Raw genomic sequence first — 21,516 nt, 5'->3', positions numbered from 1 at the left:
CCAATCCATTTTCCACAGTGGCTGCACCATTTCACATTCCCACCAGCAACGCATGAGAGTTCCAGTTTCTCCACATCCGTAGTGACACTTATTTTCTGTTTTTTAATTGTATCCATCCTAGGAAGTGTGAAGTGGTTCCTTATTTGCATTTCAAGACTGCAAATGTGGAGGGAGAAGGAGGGCTTTAGGGTCAGAAATGTGGGCTGATGCTGGCTGGCCCAGGGACTTGGGGCTTGCCCTACCTGTCCCACCCCAACATCATAAGAGACAGAGGGACCCAGGGAGCTGGACAGGGAGGGAGGGTCTCTCTAGCCCCAGGCCCTGGAGGGTTCACAAGGCTTAGCAGCTCACACAGTGGCAGCAGGATAAAACCATTCCTTCAGGGCGAGCCCGCTGACAATTCCTGTTCCCTTTCCTGTTGCAAGAGAGTAAAAAATAGTGATTCTAGAACCCCAGAATCTGGAGAGAATTGTGAGAGTTTCTCACAATTGGGATGGGCCCCTTAGGGGACCATGTACAATTTTTAAAAGAAGATTTAATGTAATTTTTTATTTGGCAAATGGAAAAAACAATGTTTTCCAAAAAACAGATTACAGATCATAAAGTTAGAAAAAATCTTTTCTCCTAGAGTGATATATCTGAATTTGTAAGACTAAAGAAAGTTTTAGGTTTATCAAAAGAGCACAAATGGTTTTATTAGGTTGGTGCAAAAGTAATTGTGCTTTTTTACCATTAAAAGTAATGGCAAACATCGCAGTTACTTTTGCATCAACCTAAATAAGAGTTGGACAAATGTTAATCTAAGGACCTGTGAGTTAGGGTGATAAGCCTTCACACCTCCATATGCACATATAGACCTTCTTATCCTTCAATATGCAAACCAAAAGTCACATGACCCCCATTACATGAAGGACATAATCATGTCTCTCACGACTTCGGTAATGACACAGGATTTTTCCCAGCTACTTGCCAACTGGGGACCTCCAGCTACTTGCCAACTGGGGACCCCCTGCCCAGGCCTCACGTGGCCACAGACCTGCCTCTGGAGGTGCCATGCCCACTGACCCACCTGTGCTATAGCTTGTACCCACATTCAGGGGTTCTTGAGCTCTTGCCCCGTGTCCAAGAAGAATGAGGATATGCCGACAATTTGAAGAGTGAGGATGGGCAGAGAAGAATTTTAATGAGTGATGGAAAAGCTCTCAGTGGAGATGGGATGTGCGGGGTGGTCCCCAACACCTGCAGTCAGGTGGTTTCTCTATCTCTCTGTTCCTGGGTCTGGGGCTTTTTATGGACTCAGAATGGGGAGTGTGTGCTGACTGGTTTGTGAGTATGCAAAAAAGGTTAAAGCAAAGACACCACTCACAGTATAAAAAAAAATTAGGAAAGGGTAAGTATATGTAAAATAGGTGAAAGGTGGGGAGCAGTCAGAGGAAAGCACACTGAATGGGAAAACAGGTTCTCAATCTGGTCCATGGATTTACCTGGGACTTGTAGCTAGACTTTAAACTGTCTTTGGCTTGAAGGTTGGGTTTCACGGGGGACCTGACCCTATCTGCCTAGGCATTTGTCTGCTTCCTGCCGTTATCAATAACATTTTATATGTTCCTCTTTCACTAGTATTTTGCTGGGATTGTAACTATTTTCACCATATTTTCACATATGTCAGTATTTTCACTAGTATTTCACTAGTATAGTCATTGTGGGTTCTCTTTTCTGGGAGCTCTTCAAGGTCAGAGACTCAGTCAGTCATCCCACCATCCTCAGCCCCAGCAAAGGTCCTGACCCAGAGGCAACATCAGGAATACTTAGCTGAATGAATAAATGACAGGCCACACATGCAGTCTGTGCTCATTAAAATACCATCAAGGGTTGGTACCATTATTTGCCCACTGTGCAACTGTTCCAAGAAGCACCTATGGTGCTTTGGAAAAAGCGTGGGTCTCTGAGCCAGGAAACCTTGCTTCTAGTCTTGAGCTGACACTGACATACAGTGTAATTATGGGCAAGTTGCTTTACTTTTCTGGGGCAGGGGAACTAACTATTGCCCTCCAGCCCCATAAGGTGATAAGCAGATGAACAGCAGACATGGTGGTCATTATTTTTTAGCTATGCTCCACCTGAAAATGTGGTGGGCTTTAAATATGGTAGAGATGTCATTATCTATGGGGCTCCATCTAAGCGATGCCCTTGAACCCTTAACCAAAAACACTGTCACCACACAGGCATCTGGTGCCTAGAATCCACTCCTAGCAACTCATTCCTTTGAGATAATCCTTGATTTCACCAGGTTACCCATTTCTAATGCAAATATGCCCCTGTCAAGGAGAGAGAAACTCTGTCACTCAAACCTTAGGGAGAATGGGCAGATCAAGCACTTGATAGGAGGGGTCCTGTGACCAATGAAGTGAATATAAAGAGGGATGTGGCAGAGAGGAAGAAGGGAAAGAGGCAGGCTCTGATTCCGAAGGGGGAGAAAATTGTGGGGGTCCACAGTGGGGAAGACAGAAAAGTCCAGAAAGAGGTTAGAAGCAGCTAGGGGAAGGGGGAGACTTCCCCCCAAGCTCCAGATCCTGGTTCTGCCCCTGGCTGTGTGAACTCAGTGATGTCTTTTCTTTAAACCCCACTTTCCTCCTTTGCCAAAAGGGATGATAACTGTTGTGAATATGATACAGGAGAGTGATCCATGGCAAAGAGCAGGCACATACGTTTGTTTCCTCCTCCAAGCCCTTAGCCGATTTCATAGTTCTACTGAGTACACAGCAATCTGCAGGTAAATGTCCTTCTCTCCTCACCCCAGCCCCTACACTCAGGCTCCTTTGGCTTCTCCCAGCTTGAGCAGCCAAGACCCCCAACAGGAGACTCTTTCAGTGGTTCCATGAAAAGGCAGTTTGTGCTGCCATTGGCATTACTGGACAAGAGTCCCCCAGAATCAACACCCTCTTGCTTCGTCCTCCCAGACAGCTCTCTGCTCCCCTGTTGTGTGTGAAAGAGGGACAAGCAGGGTGGCCGCTGCACCTTGTGCTCTACAGGCACACATTCTTATGCTTTCCATGTGTTCCTGGGGCTCCAACATGGATATCCTCAGCATATTCTGGCCATAGGGCCCTGCCCTCTCTCCAAGCTCCCACAATCCTTAGGATGAGCAGCACACAGCTTCCCACTTGATTCTATCCAATTCTTGCTTACATTTGGGCATGGACCAGCTCTGCCTTAAGGGCAGTGAACAGGCTGTCTTCTTTTCTTGGATTCTCACGGAGCAGCTAGCATGGGCAGATCACTCAACAAGTGTTCACCATACATTTGTGGAACTGATTCATTCCTATATTCAACAGATATCTATATCTGACAAGAGTTCTTAACCATTAGGCATCAATGGCACAAGGGATAGACCTTTTCAATACCTGGGAAAATGTTGGAGACCCCTCTGCCCTAAAATTATTGGCTCCAAAAGATTATTGCCAATGGAAGCACAGAAGTGACAGCAAAATAACATGGAATGCAGACAATGGAGGGCTAGTTAAGGTCTTTGGTGACAGATTGACATGGATTTGAATCCTGCCTCTGCTATTTTATACTTGGATGACTTCAGGCAAGTTATATGTTCTCTGCCTCAGTTTCCTTCATCTATAAAATGGGCATAATAGAACTCATCTCATTTTGAGGCTTAAAGGAGACAAATACACCTAAGTTCTCAGCACAGTGCCTGGCCTATCATAAATGATGTGGTTACTAATGATAATAGACTTTAATGTAAAGAATATTATCTGGAATGAGGCTTGCAAGTGATATATAGTGCAGTGCCAGAAACCCAGGTTGGACAAGGCTGTTGGAAAACAGCTCACAGAACAGTGCAAGAAAGAAAGAAACAGGCTGGGTACCGTGGCTCATGCCTATAATCCTAGCACTTTGGAGGCTGAGGCGGGAGGATCACTTGAGCTTAGGAGTTCGAGAAAGAAAGAAACAAAATTATAAAAAAATCAATGCCCCAAGCCACAGTTGACTCTACTTAGAATTAGATATCTATCTATCTACTAAGTGGGGCCCAAGGCCACACCACTTTATCAGATTAGTCAGATTCAGAGGGTATGGAGACTAGTGCAAATATAGAATTAGGCAAACATAATAATTAGTGCAAATATAAGAATTAGGCCTTTCCACTCTAGGATCGATGTGGTTTTGAAAGCCATCTGGTGGAAAGAAGACTGGTAAGGGAGACAGACCAGCCCCAGCTCTACCATGAAGCCCCAGGAAGCCACTAACCATTCCTACCTCACTTTCCACAGTACCTACTATGCTCTCCTCCCTGGGGAGGTGAAGTTCAAGTGGAGTGGTAAAGCGTTTTGAAAATGAACATACTGGACAAAAGTAAGGTGTTGCTATCCCTACAGCATGCCCCCTAGTACACGCCCAGCCTGGTCTCTCCTTCTCAGCCTCTAGGGACCCTGCTCATCTTCAAGATTTGCTCAAGTCCCTCCTTCCCATGACACTTCCGGGGTGAGGGGAGCCTCTTAATGCAGCCTGTTCATATCTCCACTCGTGGCCACATGGTTTCATAATGATTCGAGGGTCTGCTCCATTTCTAGGGGCAGGGTCAGCATCTAATTCTCCTTTCCCTCCCTAGTGCCAGCAAGGGCCTGGCACTAAGTAGGCACCTTGTCAGTGTGACTTGAATAAACAAATGAGGCTTTCTCAACTACCCCAAATCCCAAGGCTCCCCTCCCTTTTGATGGCAGCATTCAGTGGTAATTCATCTCTTTCTGCATGCAACATTTTCACATTGTGCTTCAATGACACTGAACTTAGGATGCATTTTGTCTTATCCCCCTACCGGCCCAGCTTCCAGGGCTCCATCCTCTGTATCCCCACAGCACCCACTGAGCCCAGGGCCTGCCCCTGAGGATTACTCATTAAGCAGTTATTAATTTGCAGCCAGACTTTCCTGAGTCCCAGTCACCTGGTCAAGATGTTTGATAAGTGCCCCATCTCAGACACTGTTAAAAGCACAAGATTTGGGGCCAGTCTGTGGTACTCTCAAAAAGTGACTTAACTCTATAAAACTGCCTCCTTATCTGTAAAATGGGGATAACTGTATTGACCTCATAGGGTTGGCATGAGCATTAAATATTTAATGAATGAAGCTCTTAGAATGGTGCCATTGCTCTGATTAGCTCAGACCCACCCTGTAATTCTGGGAAGTCCAGGTTCTGTGAAGAAAAGGGAGCAGCCTCCCCTGCAGACAGTCGCTTTCTGTCTTGTCTCAGGCCTGTTCCTCTTGGAACTGGAGGAGGCAGGCTGTGAGTAGTGGCAGTAATTTAGTAAGAGGATTTCCAGAATCCGGGTGTGCTCTGCAGAAATCCTGGGAAGGTGACAAAGTGCACTTCAGACTCTGAGGAAGCTGGGTATTAGAACATCAGAGCCTTTCCCTTGGGGCCACAGAGCTCTGGGAAGCTGATGTCATATGGGCTTGCAGGGAAGGGGCGGAAATGGCAGGCATCCAACCACCCAGTCCTTGCACTATGTGGCTTCCTTGTGAGCAATACATGCCCACAGCCCTGTGAAGGATCCTAAGCCAAGTGGCCTGAAATGTTCTCTTGGCACAAGTGCCCAAATATCACAATCACTCATCCATGTAGCCTTAGCCCCAGCTAGACCTACTGCTGGGAAACACTTCTCATCACACTCTGCTTATAAAAAGTCTACCTGTCCTCCAGAGCACAGCTCAAAGGATGCCTTTACAGAACTGCTGAATGCCTACTTATGTTGAACCAGACCTTCTTCTGGGGCTACCAAGAGGAATGAGGAGCATAGAGCCTAGTGGGAGCAGCCTGGCAAATACATAAACATTGAAATTCAGTGACCTGAGGGCTGGAATAGAGGCATTTACAAAGTACAGCACAGCCACAAGGTACTTTCCCTTCAAGGAAGGCAACTGACCAAAATTAAACAAATGAACAAAGTCATTTCAATCCTGATAAGTGTTATGAAGAAAACAAAGTCAGTTCATATGAAAGAAAGTGGCTGGGTGGTGGCATGGTCACGGAAGCTCTGTGAGGTAATATTGAGCCACTGCATTGAGTGGAATGATGAAAAGAGCTCAGTGGTGGAAAGACTGAGGGGATGACAAATGTCAAGGCCTGAGAAGTCGGAGTGAAAGTGGTGGTGATGGGCATGGTGGTGATGGGGACAAGAAAGAATTCCAGTGTCTGGAACGTAGCCGGGGACAGTGGTGGGAGGTGAGCTGCACTGAGATTATAGCATAAATAAAATGCTGTACAGTCATCCCTCAGCATCCATGGGGACTTTGTTCCAGGACTTCAAGAGGATACCAAAATCTACAGATGTTCAAGCCTCTTGTATAAAATGGTGTAGTATTTGCACATAACCTGCAACCTGCACACATCCTCCCATATACTTTGTCACCTCTAGATTACTTATAACACCTAACACAATGTAAATGCTATGTAAAAAGATGTTATACTGTATTATTCAGGGAATACAATACGATCTATTGCATCTGTACTGAGCATGTACAGAATAAAGTCTGTTATTATCCTTGTTTTTTTTTCAAATATTTTCAATCTGAGGTGGAATCCACAGATGGGGAATACATGGATGTGGAGGGCCAACTGCACTCTCCCTTTTTTTCCACTCAGCATTATAATGTAAGAATATTCTCAGTTGGGAAAAATGATTTGTAAACACTTTTAATGACTGCATTTAAAAACCATCATATAAAAAGAAAAGAAAGTTGCTTTCAACTTAAAGAAAATCCTTATATAATGTACCACTCATCTGGGATATGCTTCTGAGAGGGGGACACTCCCTGCTTGGGCTGCAGCAGAAGGCAGTGGGGAGAAAGGCTTAAAGTTCTGGGAGTCAGGCTAGCCCCTCCTGCAGGTGTCCTCATTGCCACTTCTTGGTTCCCGTGGTCAAGGTTCAAAGTGCCAAAAGACCCACTGATCGAACCTGAGACTGTTGAGATGTCCTGTTCCCAACAGAGAGTATCTGAACTCCAGAAACTTCCCTCTCAGGCCTCCACTCCCCCTTCCTTTGTACTGTGCGTCCTACTCTGACTCCCGTGGCTGGGGCAGATCAAATGTACATTCTCAGTGTCCCCTGGTAACGACCTCTCCCTTGCCTCTGATTTGCGAGGCACAGACAAAGCTGACAAGGCCTTCCTCCAGGAGGCTGCTCTGCTTTCTCCTCTCCTACCCCAGCTTTTGGCTCCTGGCTTCTCTGGAAAGCCACAGGACTCCACCAGCTTCTCTCTGCCAATAGTTCAGTCTTCAGGGCTGGAGCTGCAGGGTCTGCGGAATTCCTGTCCATACTCATGTATCCACTTGTTGGCCACTGGGAGAGAACAGGGAAGAAGGAGACAGTAGGCTCAGCAGAACAGACAGCAGCAGTGCTGCAGACTGGTGCGCACTCATAGGCGCGCGTGAGTGCCCCCTTAAATTCTGCATCCTAGGTAACTCACTTGCCCATCCTAGTCCTGGACTCACTATGGACTACAAGCTGTTTCTTCCAGCAGATAAATAGCAAAGAGGACATTGTCCTCTGGAAAAAAGTGACAGGTCCTGTCTCCTGTAAACTCATTTTCAAATGTTTGGGAACTAAGATCACTCACCCTTCATTTTAGAAGCCCATGTCCCCCATGAAGCCATTCCAGAGTACTGAGAGAAAAACGGGTGGCATCTCCTGGAAGCCTACACCTCAGCTCATGAGCCCCCTTCCACTTCTTTTTCTGTCTTCAGAGCTAAGTGCTCCTGGACGTATATGTGACATAAACACGTCCATCTGCTTATTGATCTCTTCTTTGTTTTCCCACCTCCTCATGGGGAGCACTAAACAGGAGAGACAATGGCTGGACACATCTTTCCTTGGGGTAGAGTGTGGATGGGACACCATATTCCTCTCTGGCGGTGCTCAGGAATCAAGGCCTATCTGGTCAGGTGAATAAACCTTTACTGACAGTCACTCTGTAACAGGAACTCCTGCCTGTTATAGGCTCCCAGTCTGTTGGGGGCACCTCATTCATAATCTGACCTTCTCAATATAATGTGGCACTGTAATGAAGCATTTGGAATGGGATGGCTGTGGTAGGTCCTACCCATCCCCTGTTTCACTCTACTCTGCACCCTGTACCCCCTTCTCATGCCCAGAAAGGCAGGACTTACCCCACTTATCTCCCACCAGGACAGGACAGCCAGCATGAAGTGTGTCACTGTCCCCTTCACCACTCCTGTGCAGGTTCCACCAAAACAGTGCTGCATTCTGAAACAAGAGGGCCCAGCCCCAGGGAGGGTCAGCCCAGAACCTCAGTCCTCGGGAAGCACATACTAAGGACAAATGCAGGCATGTCATTGAAGAAGCCTTTCCATGCAGTCTTGGGGCAATGCATGCATAAAATGGCACAAAATGGCATAAGTTGCCATTTACTCATTCATGCATGGATCACTGACAGAGTCCCCTGCACCCCAGGGCCTGGGGCTGCAGACACAAATCACATCCAGTTCTGCTCTCCAGGAGCTCACAAGAAACAGACATAAAACAGACCTGAACAAGACAGCATGGTGAGTTCTGGGAGAAAGGTGAGCACATTTGTCATTGGGTCACTGAGAAGAAACACCCAACAAAACCACAAGGTGGAACAAAATATTCCTCATACAGCCAAGCACGTCATTAACTCAGAAGCTTTTCCCTCCCTTGGGCACTTATGATTAACACCTTCAGGGAGCAGGCAGTATCATAATCCCCATTTTCCTAGCAAAGAACTGGAGGCCCAGGGCTTTAAATAATGCAACAAAAGAAGGAGCAAAGTGAGGACTCAAGCCCAGGTGTTCTGACGCTAAATCCTGTATGTCTTTCCCCCATACACGGCTTCTTTGCCCTGTCTACTTCCTGTAGTCAAATTACTTTAACCTTGGCCCTCAAAGTAGACAAAACCCCAGGTCATGAAGAGCTTTCCAGGATGCATTGGCAGTCTCTATGTTCCCAAGCCTACAAGAGGCGCCAAGCTCCTGAGCATTCAGAGATACCTGGCATTGATTTATCAAATGCTCAGGATGCACCAGGCACTGTATTACCTGCTTTACAGGAATGATCTCGTTTAGTTATCTTCATTTCATTCCTAAATTAGGTAAGGGCTGCCAGGGAGTTGGACTGATCTGAAATTTGGAGGATATACTCATTCATGAAACAAACCTCTTACACTCGGTTCTCCTCAGTGCCTATCCTTTCCAAATCCCTGTTGCAACATCATAATGCCTGCTGACATCTCTGTAAACTCCTAGATCAAAGGGCTATGAATTTCCCTCTGCACTCTCTGTGCCTCTAGCTCTCAATGTGGACTGAACTAATGATGGAAGGAACTAGATGCTGTAGAGGATCCAAAGTAAATAAAACAGAGCTCTTATCTTAAGGAGCTGTACTGTGACAGGGAAGACAGACGTGTAATCATCTACTTGCAATATAAGTGTAAATAAAATAACAAATAGAGGCTCAAGTGATGAGCATGTGTGTGGTAGTAAAGTAGACTATGGATGATCTGTGATTCTGGGAATTGGGGAAGACCTCTTTTTGGCCCTCCTCCCAGAAATGGGCTTGCAAGCACAGACAGCGTGAAGGTTAGGGGGTAAGTGCTGCACTCCTTCAACCCCATCTTCTGGGACCAGGGCCCCACTCACCCTAACCACAGGCACGCTGAGGTTGGCATAGATGAAGGCTGTGGCTCCTCCAGCTTCCACCGAGCTCAGCTGCAAGACCAGAGAAGAAGCCAGAGTTAAAACAGCCACCAACTTCCCTACCCTGTCATATGATGTCATTTCTGCATAGATTCCTTCCCGTGGTCTTCTATTCAACTCTGAGAGAAATACTTGAAAGACGATCATCCAACTCAGGAGGAACTTCGGGAGCCTACTCAATGGCATTGGTGTTTGCCTACAGGGCCACAAGAGGACAATGTTTTGGTATTCCTCCTTTCTTTCCCTTCCAGCTAACATCCTTATTGAGGGCTACAATAAGTAGATTCAAACTTTTTGACTGAGACCCTTAGGAAAAAATACATTTTAAATAATGACCCAAGACACACACACACACACACACACACACACCCTGAAATATAATTGTCATAAAACATTCTTACTATCTGAGATAGCTTCTCATCTTCTCTATTTTATTTTATTCTATTCTAGTGTGGTTCTCTTAAATGCTCATCAGAACCATTAAATTAATCTCACAACCTATAATGGATCATGACTTGTGGCTTGAAAACCAGTTTAGACTATGATTCTTCTTGAAAGCTAGGCATCATAGGAACTATTTATTACACCTTTGGCATATTCTCTACATCACTCTGCTCCCCTCCAGGGAACCCAAGCTAAGGAGTTTCATCACTGGTCTGTTCTAGGACTATGGATATGTTTTCTTAATGTGAAGCTTTTTTTCTGGTTGTCACAGAAATATATAATAATTGTAAACTGTTTTAAAACAGGAAAATATTTTTAAATAACAATAATTATCATTGTACCATCCAGAAAAAAGTTATAGTTTACATAGTGATAGTTGACATTTATTGGGCACTGACTATATGCTAAACGTTACACTATGTCCTTACAAATATATTATCTCATTTATTCCTCAGAACAATCCTAGGGGTTAAAATTGTTACTATTTTTAATTCTTCACATTTTACAGATGAAGAAATCAAGTCTCAGACAGCTTAAGCACTTTATAAAGGGTCATGTGACTCTTCCATGACAGAGCCAGGATTTGACCTGAGCCAGTGCCATGTGACTACGAAGTCCCTGCTCATAACCATCATGCTACACCTTTGGAAATTTAGGTCATATCCAAATGTTTACTATTATAAGCAACACTGCACTGAACAACTTAATGAAAAAAATCATTTTGCATTTTGGATTGTTTTCATAGAAAAGAGTCTTAGCACTAGTATTATGGGGTCAAAAAGATATGCGTAAGTTTCAAACTTCTTATATATTTTGCTAAATTATTTTTTCAGCAGTTGCATCACACAAGAGTGCCAGTTTTACCTCATGCTGCCTAGCATTATTTACCAGAAGGTTCACGCTCTGTAATCTTATGGCATTTAGATCCCAGCACACTTACTTGTGTTACAGAGCAAGAGGTATAGGGGGTAGGACGCTGGCCCTTGGTAGATGCAAGTGAACTGACGTGGTGATTTGGAACCTGGAAATAGCAGTGGTGACTATTAGTATTCCTTGGCTCCCCCTGTAGCACACTGGGAAAGCTGATAAGAACAACAATTGGCTCCTTGTGTTCAGGTAACAAATTAGATTATTCTATTCTAGCCCTTGTCAGTAAGGGGCAACCTGGACTTTCCTGCATTCTTTTACCTGTGGTTTTACAATATGGTGGAAAGGAATGACATAGCCAACACATTAAAAAGAAAATCGGATTCTGCATGCAATGAAGCTCATGAGCACGGCATGGGCTGTGAGAATAGTGGGAAAGGGAGAGAAATCTTCCCTCTGTATACCTTCTACTATTTTGTACTGGGGCTGATCTTTTTTTTTTTTTTTAATAGAGACAGGGTCTCACTATGTTACCCAGGCTGGACTCGAACTGCTGGGCTCAAGCGATCTTCTTGCTTGAGCCTGCCAAGTAGCTGGGACTACAGGTGCACATCACTGCACCCAGTTTGGGACTGAGCTTATGCCCAATCTGAGCAGAAAATCACCAACTGGACTTCAACTCAATCCTCTGTACTTCTTAAGGATTATTTTCTCCCTATAATATCAGTCTTAGGTTTTCCACAAACCTTAACATTTGTCTTGAGAAATGTTTGTCTTGAAATTGTCTCGAGAAATCCCAACCTGAAGATGAAAGATTTGGGCATAATCTAGCACTTCCCTGGTCCCACGATACTGATTCCCCTTTATGAGACTCTTTCCTTTAACTGCTCTGTGGGATACAATGACAGAAACATACAGTATGGAACTTCACAGAGTGACATCCCTCCTTATCAGATCCTCACAACAACACTGTGAGGAAGCACAGGGCAAAAAGTGAGCTCAAATAATAAATGTAATCTGTGCTGAGGCCACATAGTAAGTGGCAAAATCAGGATTAGATCAACTGACCCCAAACCCAAAGTGCATTCCATTCCACTGTGTCTCAAATACTTAAAACCCAAATGCACATGCATGCACATGCATGTGTAAGTGCATGAGAGTGCATGCACACACACACACGCATTTGCCATTTAAAATTACTGGGCTCTTATACCCACACTACCTTCACTATAGTAACTGGGGCCCTGTAATCAGGGAACCAGCCATAGGAGATATTGAGAGGATAAAGAACAGAGATATATTGTGCCCTGAATGCCCTGTTTTTTGGCAGTATTTCATTCTTTCGCCATCTGTGACCTCCCATAACAGCTGGAGTGATCAACCAGAGATGCAACCAACTGCAGCTCCAAGATGTGTCCCCTGCAGCTCCAAGATGTGTCCCCTGCCTGATAGCTGACCTCAGAATGATCAGAATGAGGCCAGACACCATTGTAAGTGGAAGTCTTCCAGTTCCATAGGAAGTACAGAACTGAGCCACATAGAGAAACACATTGGAATTGCTGGCATTAAAGACTACACAGAATACTGGCCTTTGACTGCCCTTTCTTGGCTGTCCTGTGGAGACCAGAGACAGTCCTAATAGAAGAGGAAAAGCTGGGGTGGGGGATGTCTGCTATTCTAATGAGCCTGAAACAAGGACTTCATCTTTGGTTGTTATATAGAGCCCTTATATATGTTTGTCCCTTCGGTTAACAGTAAGGTATCTCTTCTAATAAGTGATTAACTCTAATATTCTCTTCCAGTGACAGGTGATTAGAATTATGGCTTGTCCATAGAGAAGAAAGTAAACCCACATGATCTGAAGGGAAGGGGATAAGTGAGATGATACAGACTGGGGCCGAATCCTGATGACGCCAGGAATTAGGAGAGAAGTACAATTTATTGGTTTATTTTGAAAGGGGAGTCATGGAGATTTTACTGAAGATTTTCTAGAGAGATAAGAGAATTTTCACTAAATATCAGAGGCAGCACTCGCTGACTTTCTCTCAGTGTCTCTGTTCTTCCCTCTTGTAAATCCGCTGCCTCATTCCTCATCCCTCTCCCTCCCCACAGCCCCAAAACCTCTTCTATGGGTTGTTTTTCAACACTGATTAGTCCATGAAACCTCAAGGACACAGATTCTCAGATCCTCCTCCTGTGTTGTTCCACTTCCCATCCTAATCCACTGTCCATACCAAGGTCATATTTAGATTTACACACTGTCAGCCTCTTTGAGGGTAGAAACTTTGTCTTGTATTTCTTTACATCTCCTACAGTGCCTATCAAAAATGCTGTCTGAAATTCGCAAAATTCCTGGAGATTTTTGCGCTGAGTACCAGATAAAATCAATACGTGAAATTGCTTTGAAAACATAAAATAAAGTAGAGCTATAGTCAGTCACGAAGTAAGAAGCCCAGAGCAAGACTCACATAGATCATAAATGTTGCAACTCGGTTTCCTGACTTCATTCTATAGAGGGGGCTGCTTGGTGACTGAGAAAAAAAAAAACAGAACATATCATTATTTTATGCAGATGGCACCAGAGGGACAGGCAGGATTCCACTATTAATACAAATAGAAGTAAAATGGGGGCGTCAAGGATGGGATATAGTTCTGATATACACCTACTGGAGTATGTGCCCGTCTTTGCTGGCAGGCACTCAATACAATTTTTTTTTTACTAATTTATTAGATACTTATATAAAAGAATTGTCTACTAACCAAACAGAACTACTTGTCAGTAGTGAAAGTACTATATGAGGGGTTAATTGCACCTTTGAGTTATCTGTGAAATATAGAAATTAATATATAAAATATTACAGACAATTATTCTGTAGGAATATCAAATCATAAGGCCAGAGTTCCAATTACTTGCTGAAGAGACATATTCTTTTTTTTTTTGTCATGGAACAGTTTGAGATGAAATTCACCCCTTGTAAGCCTACTGTTCAATGAGTTTTAGTAAATTTTAACAGTCGTCCAATCATTCCCACAACTGAGGTTTAGAACACAGAACACTTCCATCTGCTGAAAAGTTCCTTCATGCCAGTTAGCAGTCAATCCCTGCTCCCACCTCCAACCTCAGGCAACCCACTTATCTGCTTTCTCTCCTATAGCATTCCATTGTGGAGATATATCAAAATTTGTTTATCCGTTCACCTGTTGACAGACATCTGGGCTGTTTCCAATTCTTGGTTTTCTTTTTGTTTTTTTTTTTGAGACAGAGTCTCACTCTGTTGCCCAGGCTGGAGTGCAGTGGCGTGATCTCAGCTCACTGCAACCTCCACCTCCCAGGTTCACGCCATTCTCCTGCCTCAGCCTCCCGAGTAGCTGGGACTACAGGCGCCTGCCACCATGCCCAGCTAATTTTTTTTTTTTTTGTATTTTTAGTAGAGATGGGGTTTCACTGTGTTAGCCAGGATGGTCTCGATCTCCTGACCTCGTGATCTGCCCGCCTCAGCCTCCCAAAGTGGTGGGATTACAGGCTTGAGCCACCGCACTCGGCCCCAATTCTTGGTTATTACAAATAAAGCTACTATAAACTTTTGTGTACAAATGTTTGTAGAGACATATTTTCTTTTTCTTTTGGGTAAAATACATAGGTGTGAAATGGCTGGATCATAAGTAGGTGAACCTTTAACTTTTTAAGAAACTATCAAATTTTTTCCAAAGTGTCTGTATAATTTTGCATTCCCACTAGCAGTGTATGAGAGCTTCCGTTCCTCCACATCCTCACCACCACTTGGTATAATCTTATTTTATTGTAGCCATCATAAGAGATAAAAGAGTGCAGTGCTATCTCATTGTGGTTTTAATTTGCATTTCCCTAATGATGTTGAGCATCTTTCCATATGTTTCTTAGCCATTCATTTATCCTCTGAGATAGTGCCTACTCAAATAACTTTCTGTCCATTAAAAAAATTGAATTATCTTACTACTGAGTTATAAAAGTTCTATAGATATTTTGGATACAAGTCCTTTACCAAATATATGATTCGCAAATATTTTCTCCTAGTTGGTGGCTTGTCTTTTCCTTTTCTAATGATGTTTTTTGAAAAGCAAAGAATTTTAATTTGATAAGGTCCAATTTATCAGTTTTTTTCTTCTTTTATGGAGCATACTTTGGTGTCCTATCTAAGAAATCTTTGCCTAACCTGTGGTCACAAAAATTTTCTCTTATGTTTTCTTCTAAAAGTTTTATAGTTTTACATTTACATCTATGATCCATTTTGTGTTAACTTTCATATATGGTGTAAGGTAAGGGTGCAAAGTCATTATTATTTTGCAGGTAGATATTAAATTGTTCCAATACCATCTTTTGAAAAGATTATATTTTCTTCACTGAATTTCCTTGGCACCTTTGTCAAAACCAATTGATCATAAATGTGTTGGTTTGTTTCTGGACTCTGTTCTGTTCCGTTGACCTATGTGTCTCTCCTTACACTGGTACCACACTGCCTTGATTCCTGTAGCTCTATACTAAATTTTGAGATCAGATAGTGTGTGTCCTCCAATTTGTTCTTCCTTTTCAAAATTGTTTTGGATGCTCTAGGTTTTTTGCATTTCCATATACATTTTAGGATCAACTTGTTAATTTCTACAAAAATAACAAAAATTCTCCTGGAATTTTTGTAAAGCTGGGGTTCAATCTATAGATCAATTTTGGGGAGGTCATTTTAATCCTCAAAAATCACTACTGGGTATCTACCCAAAGGAAAAGAAAGTCTTATATTAAAGAAAAAACACCTGCACCCAGATATTTATTGCAGCACTATTCACAACAGCAAAGTCATGGAACCAACCTAAATGTCCATCGATGGTTGATTTGATAAAGAAAATATGGCATATATACATAATGGAATACTATCCAGCCATAAAAAGAATGAAATCATTTCCTCTGCAGCAACATGGATGGAGCTGGAGGCCATTATCCTAAGTGAACTAACTCAAAAGCAGAAGATAAGATATTGCATGTTCTCACTTATAAGTGGGGGCTAAACAATGGGTACACACGGACATAAAGATGGAGGTAACAAACACTGGAAACTCCAAAATGGGGGAGGGTGAAAGGGGAGTGAGAGTTGAAAAATTACATATCAAATACAACATTCAATAGTTGGGTGATGACTAGAAGTGTAGCCCCCACCATTACATGTGCAATACCCATATAACAAGCATGACTGGGTGCAGTGGCTCACTCCTGTAATGTCAGCACTTTGGGAGACTGAGGTGGGAGGATCGCTTGAGCCCAGGAGTTCAAGACAAGCCTGGGCAACATAGCAGGACCTTGTCTCTACAAAAAAATTTTTTCTTTAAATTAGCCAGGTGTAGTCCTAGAGCTACTTGTGAGGCTGAGATGGGGGGATCACTTAGCCCAGGAGCTTAAGGCTGCAGTGAGCTATGATGGTGCCACTACACTGCAGCCTGGGCAACAGAGCAAGATCCTGCCTATAAAGAAAAAAATAAATACATAAATAAATACGTAAATAAAAAACAAGCACATGTACCCCGTGAATCTAAAATTTTAAAAAAATTATTTGCTATTGTCAACAAAGATGGCCAGTTGAGATCACGAGGCTAGAAGACTTACTGGAGGAAGGACAGTCCTCACTAGGAAGTCCCTGAGTGGAGCAGTCAGATGATTCCATGATAAGCCACATTCTTCCCTCACCAGCAAATTTTAGAAGGGAGATGGTGGCAGACAAGAAAATGAGTCAGCAACAATATGCTTGAAACTAAGGCTTTCAGATATTTCTGGAACAAGAACCTTTGTTCTAAGATTTCACTTAGTATTCCCTGAGAGCCTACAAGAGCTCTGCTTCAGAGAAATAATGCCCTGGCTCCCTACCCCAGGGGATTGGTCATTGACTCCACCATTACCGTAGCGTGGTCAAAGTGAGGCTCATAGTGTCCTCCGATGCCATAGTTCACCACCTGCAGATACTCTGCATAGGGAGGCCGGACATCAAGGCCTGTGAGGGCAGCAATGCGGTGGTTGAGGGTCACCAGCATTGGGTCAACAGTGTCCTTCAGCCAGGCACTAAAACACACCACAGATTGAAGCATCAATGATCTGATGCCCGAAATGACTAAATGATGTCTCTGAATGAATGAATAAACAAATGAATTATGTTAATTGCCAGAAGGAAGGATGGAAGGAAGGAAGAAAGAGAGGGAGAGAAGACAGACATAAATGCCTAATTACCTACTCATTCCTCATGTTGTCTGCCCAGTCCACTTTGTTCTCTACCTCAACAATCTCACAGCATTGAGATACAAAGAGGAATAAGACAAAACCCCTGCCTTCAAAGCTGCTGTGGTTTAGAGACATCTGAACAGAGGGACCCGGGTACAGTGAGAAAAGCTTGGGATTTAGATTAATGTGACGAGTCCCTGATCCTCTGTGATCCTAAGTCAAGTATTTAACCATTAACCTCTCTAAGGATGGGTCACTGTGTTGTCTATAAAATTGGGATGATAATAATATCTACTTCACAGACTTATAAAGATTGTGAGAGGCAATGCTTATGAAGACACTTTGTGAACTATACATTAGTGTTACTTTTAAACACAGGAAAATCTCTGCTCTACTGCAAGACAAGCCAGGATAGGGCAAAGGCCAAACGGCAGTGTTCAGTCTCTTTTCCTGAATGTCTTGTTGAGGTTCTGACAAAGTGGCAATTTTGGAATCAGAATTTATGTCCCTGGGAAATGAGGAAGTGCTCCCTAAAGCCAGTGGGTCTCCTGGGGAGACGATAAGGTTCTGAGGGAAGAGCCTTGGCATGATATGGAAGACGATTTCTTTGCTCTTTTCTTTTGATGGATTAGTGTGTTCATTCTTTCAAATAGAGTGCAAGCAGAGTGCTATGCCACATGCTCTTAGGTTTACAGAGATCCCCAAGACAGAGCTATTGCCTTCTAAGAGCCCATGGATTATGGGGAAAGGACAAACACAAATATAACTAAGAACAAAGTAAGGTACAGTGAAAAATTGAGAAACAGACTTTAAAGTGCTGGAAAGCACAGATGAAGGAGAAGTTCATTCCAGTGGGGCACTCAGGTAAGATAGTGACATTTAAGCCAAATTTTGAAGAGTGCATAAAATTTCAATAGATGGAAAAGATGTAGGAGTATTCCAGCCTGAAGAAACAGCATAGGCACAGACATGGAGGTGTGGCAATAAATTATGAATAAGGAGATAGGAAGAAGTAATGGGAGATACAGCTGGAGAAGCAGGCTCAGGGCATGACGTAGAAAGCTGAAAACACTGTAATATGGAATCTGGACTTTATGGATAATGGGTAGTCAGTGAAGGTATGCGAGCAGGAAAATGATTTAGCAATTAGAAGTTCCCTGGTGACCTTTGGGAGACCAGCTCCAGTGAAGTTGTGAGGACAGAACCAAAAGTCAAAGAGTTGAAGAGTGATGCAAGTGGAGAAAGAAAGTAGTTTCTTGTTCTGAAAAGGGAAGAAAATACCACCTGCTTCCCTGGAAGCAATTAACCCAAGGCTGATTTTTCTCTCCGACACTAGAATATCAGAAAGGTTAGAAAAAGCAATGAAGCTGAGGTCATAGGGACCTTCCATGGGTGAGAGAATAACTACTAATATGAAAGGCCCTTAATGTACCAGACCAAGTAAGTTAAGCCAAATGATTCTGAATCACAGCTTTCATCATTCACCTCCCTTCCCAGACAGCACAAACTAATCCCCATCCTGAGGTCTGGCCTCTCCCCAAGGATGCTGATGTCACTGTCTCACATGTCTTTGGTGGATGCAAGTAAAGGGCTGCAGTGGCGGGTGGGCAGGGCTGGAGGGGTGGGATAAAGCTGGGCTCTCACAGCTGAATCTGCTCCTCTACAGAAGCCATCAGGGCCAGAGAGTCTATTTGTCCTTCTGGTCTCATTGTTGGCAAGTCATGCTTTCGAGTCAGGAGGTGGGAATGGAATCTTGTAAAGTTAAATTACAAATGTGGACAGGACTGTATCTTTTGGAAAAACAATCCTGTTTAGGAGAACAACTATAGACTTATTTTTTGGTTTAGGGCAGAGGAGCTCTTCCAAGTCTCTCTCGAATGGCCTTCTAGTTAAACCCTCAGATGATCTAACAATCTGGGAAAGGGAAGTGGAAACTTCTCCCTCTTAAAAAGTGTGTACAGCTATAAACGTGAACTAGGGATTCTCCACCTCTGGCAGTCCCTGAATGGCTGTTGCTGACTGGCAGTCAGCTACGCTATGGGCCTGAGGGTGGGCAGCAGGTATGACCAAGGAAAGGCCCTTCTTACCTTTTGCTGATGCGGTACTCCACTTGTAACTGCTTCTCCCCTGATGCCACCACGGACCTCTGTAGCTGGTGGGAAGAATGTAAGACAAAGTCCAAGTGGTTATGATGCAAAAGGAAAGGTTTGTCACTTCCACAGACATACTCCTCTCTTAAGCATAAACATAACAGATGCCAGTTCCTCCTTAATTAGAGGACATTTTGCATGTGGGACTAATTTAGTGACAGCTATCAATCATGAAAATAAAAGACCTTACGTGACCAAAGATCGTAGAGTTGAAAATAACCTTTAACACTGTGTCTAGTCGACAGTAAGCACTCAAAAGAAGTTTGCTGAGTTGAATTTAACTGTTATTTGAATCCCTTTTGAATCTGCAAGACTGTGAGTTAGGTAAGAACAGGGGCTATTTCTCATTCATCTTTGTTTCCCAGGGTCAGGCACAGGGCCTGACCATATGGTAAGCACTTTGTAAGTGTTTGTCGAATTAAATGAACATCTCCAGCAACAGGAAACTCTCTATACTCAGAGGCGGCCTGCTCCTTTTGAATATTCTAATGAAAGCCTTTCCTTACAGAGAATCAGAGTCTCTTTTTGCTACAATTATTTTTTTAAAAATTGATATATAATAGTTACAGATGTTGAGGGTACTTGTGAGATTTTCATAGCTGCAACTGCCTTGATTATGAAAAGACAACAGTTTTGATAACACTAGTTTAACTAAATGCCTCTCTTTTGTTCTGAATGTCTAGGTATAGCATTTAAATTATTATTATTATTATCTTTAGAGACAGGGTCTTGCTGTGTTGCCCAGGCTGGAGTGCAGTAGTACGATCATAGCTCACTACAGCCTCCAACTCCTAGACTCAAGCAATCCTCCCACCTCAGCCTCCCAAATAGCTGGGACCATAGGCACATGCCACCAAACCAGGCTAATTTAAAAAAAAAAATGTTTTTGTAGATACAGGGTCTTGTTTTGTTGCCCAGGCTGGTCTTGAACTTCTGGTCTCAAGGGATCCTCCCACCTCGGCCTCCCAAAGTGCTGGGATTATAGGAACGAGCCACCATACTGGGCCTAAATTATTTTTAAATAAAGTGTCTCCTAATTGCAAAATCCAAGGACAGAAAGAGAAATATTGTTTATTTATATGAGGGTAAACATGTCTACTTCTGCCTCTGTCATCGGAATGTTGGCTCATGAGGGCAAGGACTTGGCCTTTTTTCAGTGCTGTATCCCCAGGATCCATTCAACGCCTGGTGGTGGAGTAGGTGCTTAGTACTGGTTAAATAAACGAATGAATGAAACAGGGCACTGCACTTAAAGGTACTCACAGGGCTCAGACCCAGCTCTGGTGCTTCACAGGCAGGCAGAGCAGTGCCTGGGGCAATGAGCTACACAGACAGAAGCTCTTTCCCTTCTCTGAAGCTTCCATAATGTCATTGACCCTCCTGCTAAACCAGGTAGACAGTCTTGGAAAAGCCTCTTCCTTTCCTTGGGCCTGTTTTCCCATCTATAAAATGCAGCACGTGAACAACATGTGCTTGCGAGTTCCTCTCATCATGTGGCTCTACAATCTTACGAAGCAGGAAATCAGAAGCGGATTGATGTTGCCTCCATCCATTGTCCCTTGTGTCCTGTCCTGAGCCATTTGTAGAGGAGAAACTCATAGAAGAGAGATGCTCCCTTCTGTTCTTTTAGGGCAAAATCAATGGTTTTTAAAAAAAAAAAAACCTAAGGAATCGCCCCACCCCAAATTAAGGAGCCACCTTATACTTAATTCCTGTAACAACCATTAATTTTCCACCTACCAGTCACTCGTTTTTTGGAACAAATATTTATTGGTTGTTCTCTGTGCTAAGCACTGTGCTAGGCACCGGAAAAACAATATGTTAATCCAAACAATGTCCCTGCCCCTAAGACATCTAATGGGGCCATAATAGGCAAGTATAGAATGCCACGGAAATAGAGAGGGGCACATAGCCCATTCTTATGAGGGACAGGAAGTCTTTCCAGGATGTCCACAAGACACACTGGAACCATACAGGTGAGAAGTCAAGGGCAGTTCATTCCAGGCAGACAGAAGAGTGTGCAGCTGGAGCGTCAAGTGCCGGGGGAGATGTGGTAGAAGGGGTTGGCAGCAGC

The 21,516-nt window shown here is 43.5% G+C and overlaps 1 protein-coding gene across 2 annotated transcripts in view; it reads right to left on the bottom strand.

Annotated features, from left to right (window-relative positions):
- Positions 1-6,689: 6,689 nt before the first annotated feature.
- Positions 6,690-21,516, bottom strand: part of P4HA3 (prolyl 4-hydroxylase subunit alpha 3) — a 38,586-nt gene continuing 23,759 nt past the window's right edge. The window contains exons 8-13 of one of the 2 annotated variants that reach the window (XM_003254725.3): positions 19,380-19,444; positions 16,977-17,136; positions 13,526-13,588; positions 9,690-9,758; positions 8,181-8,277; positions 6,690-7,353 (exon numbers count right to left, since the gene is read on the bottom strand). In XM_003254725.3, coding sequence (XP_003254773.1) covers positions 7,283-7,353; positions 8,181-8,277; positions 9,690-9,758; positions 13,526-13,588; positions 16,977-17,136; positions 19,380-19,444 — 525 coding nt within the window. In that variant the 3' untranslated portion in view covers positions 6,690-7,282. The remainder of the gene's footprint in view (positions 7,354-8,180; positions 8,278-9,689; positions 9,759-13,525; positions 13,589-16,976; positions 17,137-19,379; positions 19,445-21,516) is intronic. The other variant, XM_012504659.1, reaches the window with a different exon arrangement.

Source organism: Nomascus leucogenys, chromosome 15 (assembly GCF_006542625.1).
Source record: "Nomascus leucogenys isolate Asia chromosome 15, Asia_NLE_v1, whole genome shotgun sequence".
Lineage (NCBI taxonomy): Eukaryota > Metazoa > Chordata > Mammalia > Primates > Hylobatidae > Nomascus > Nomascus leucogenys.
The sequence above is the reverse complement of the archived record's forward strand: the minus strand, read 5'-3'. Positions and strand labels throughout refer to the sequence as shown.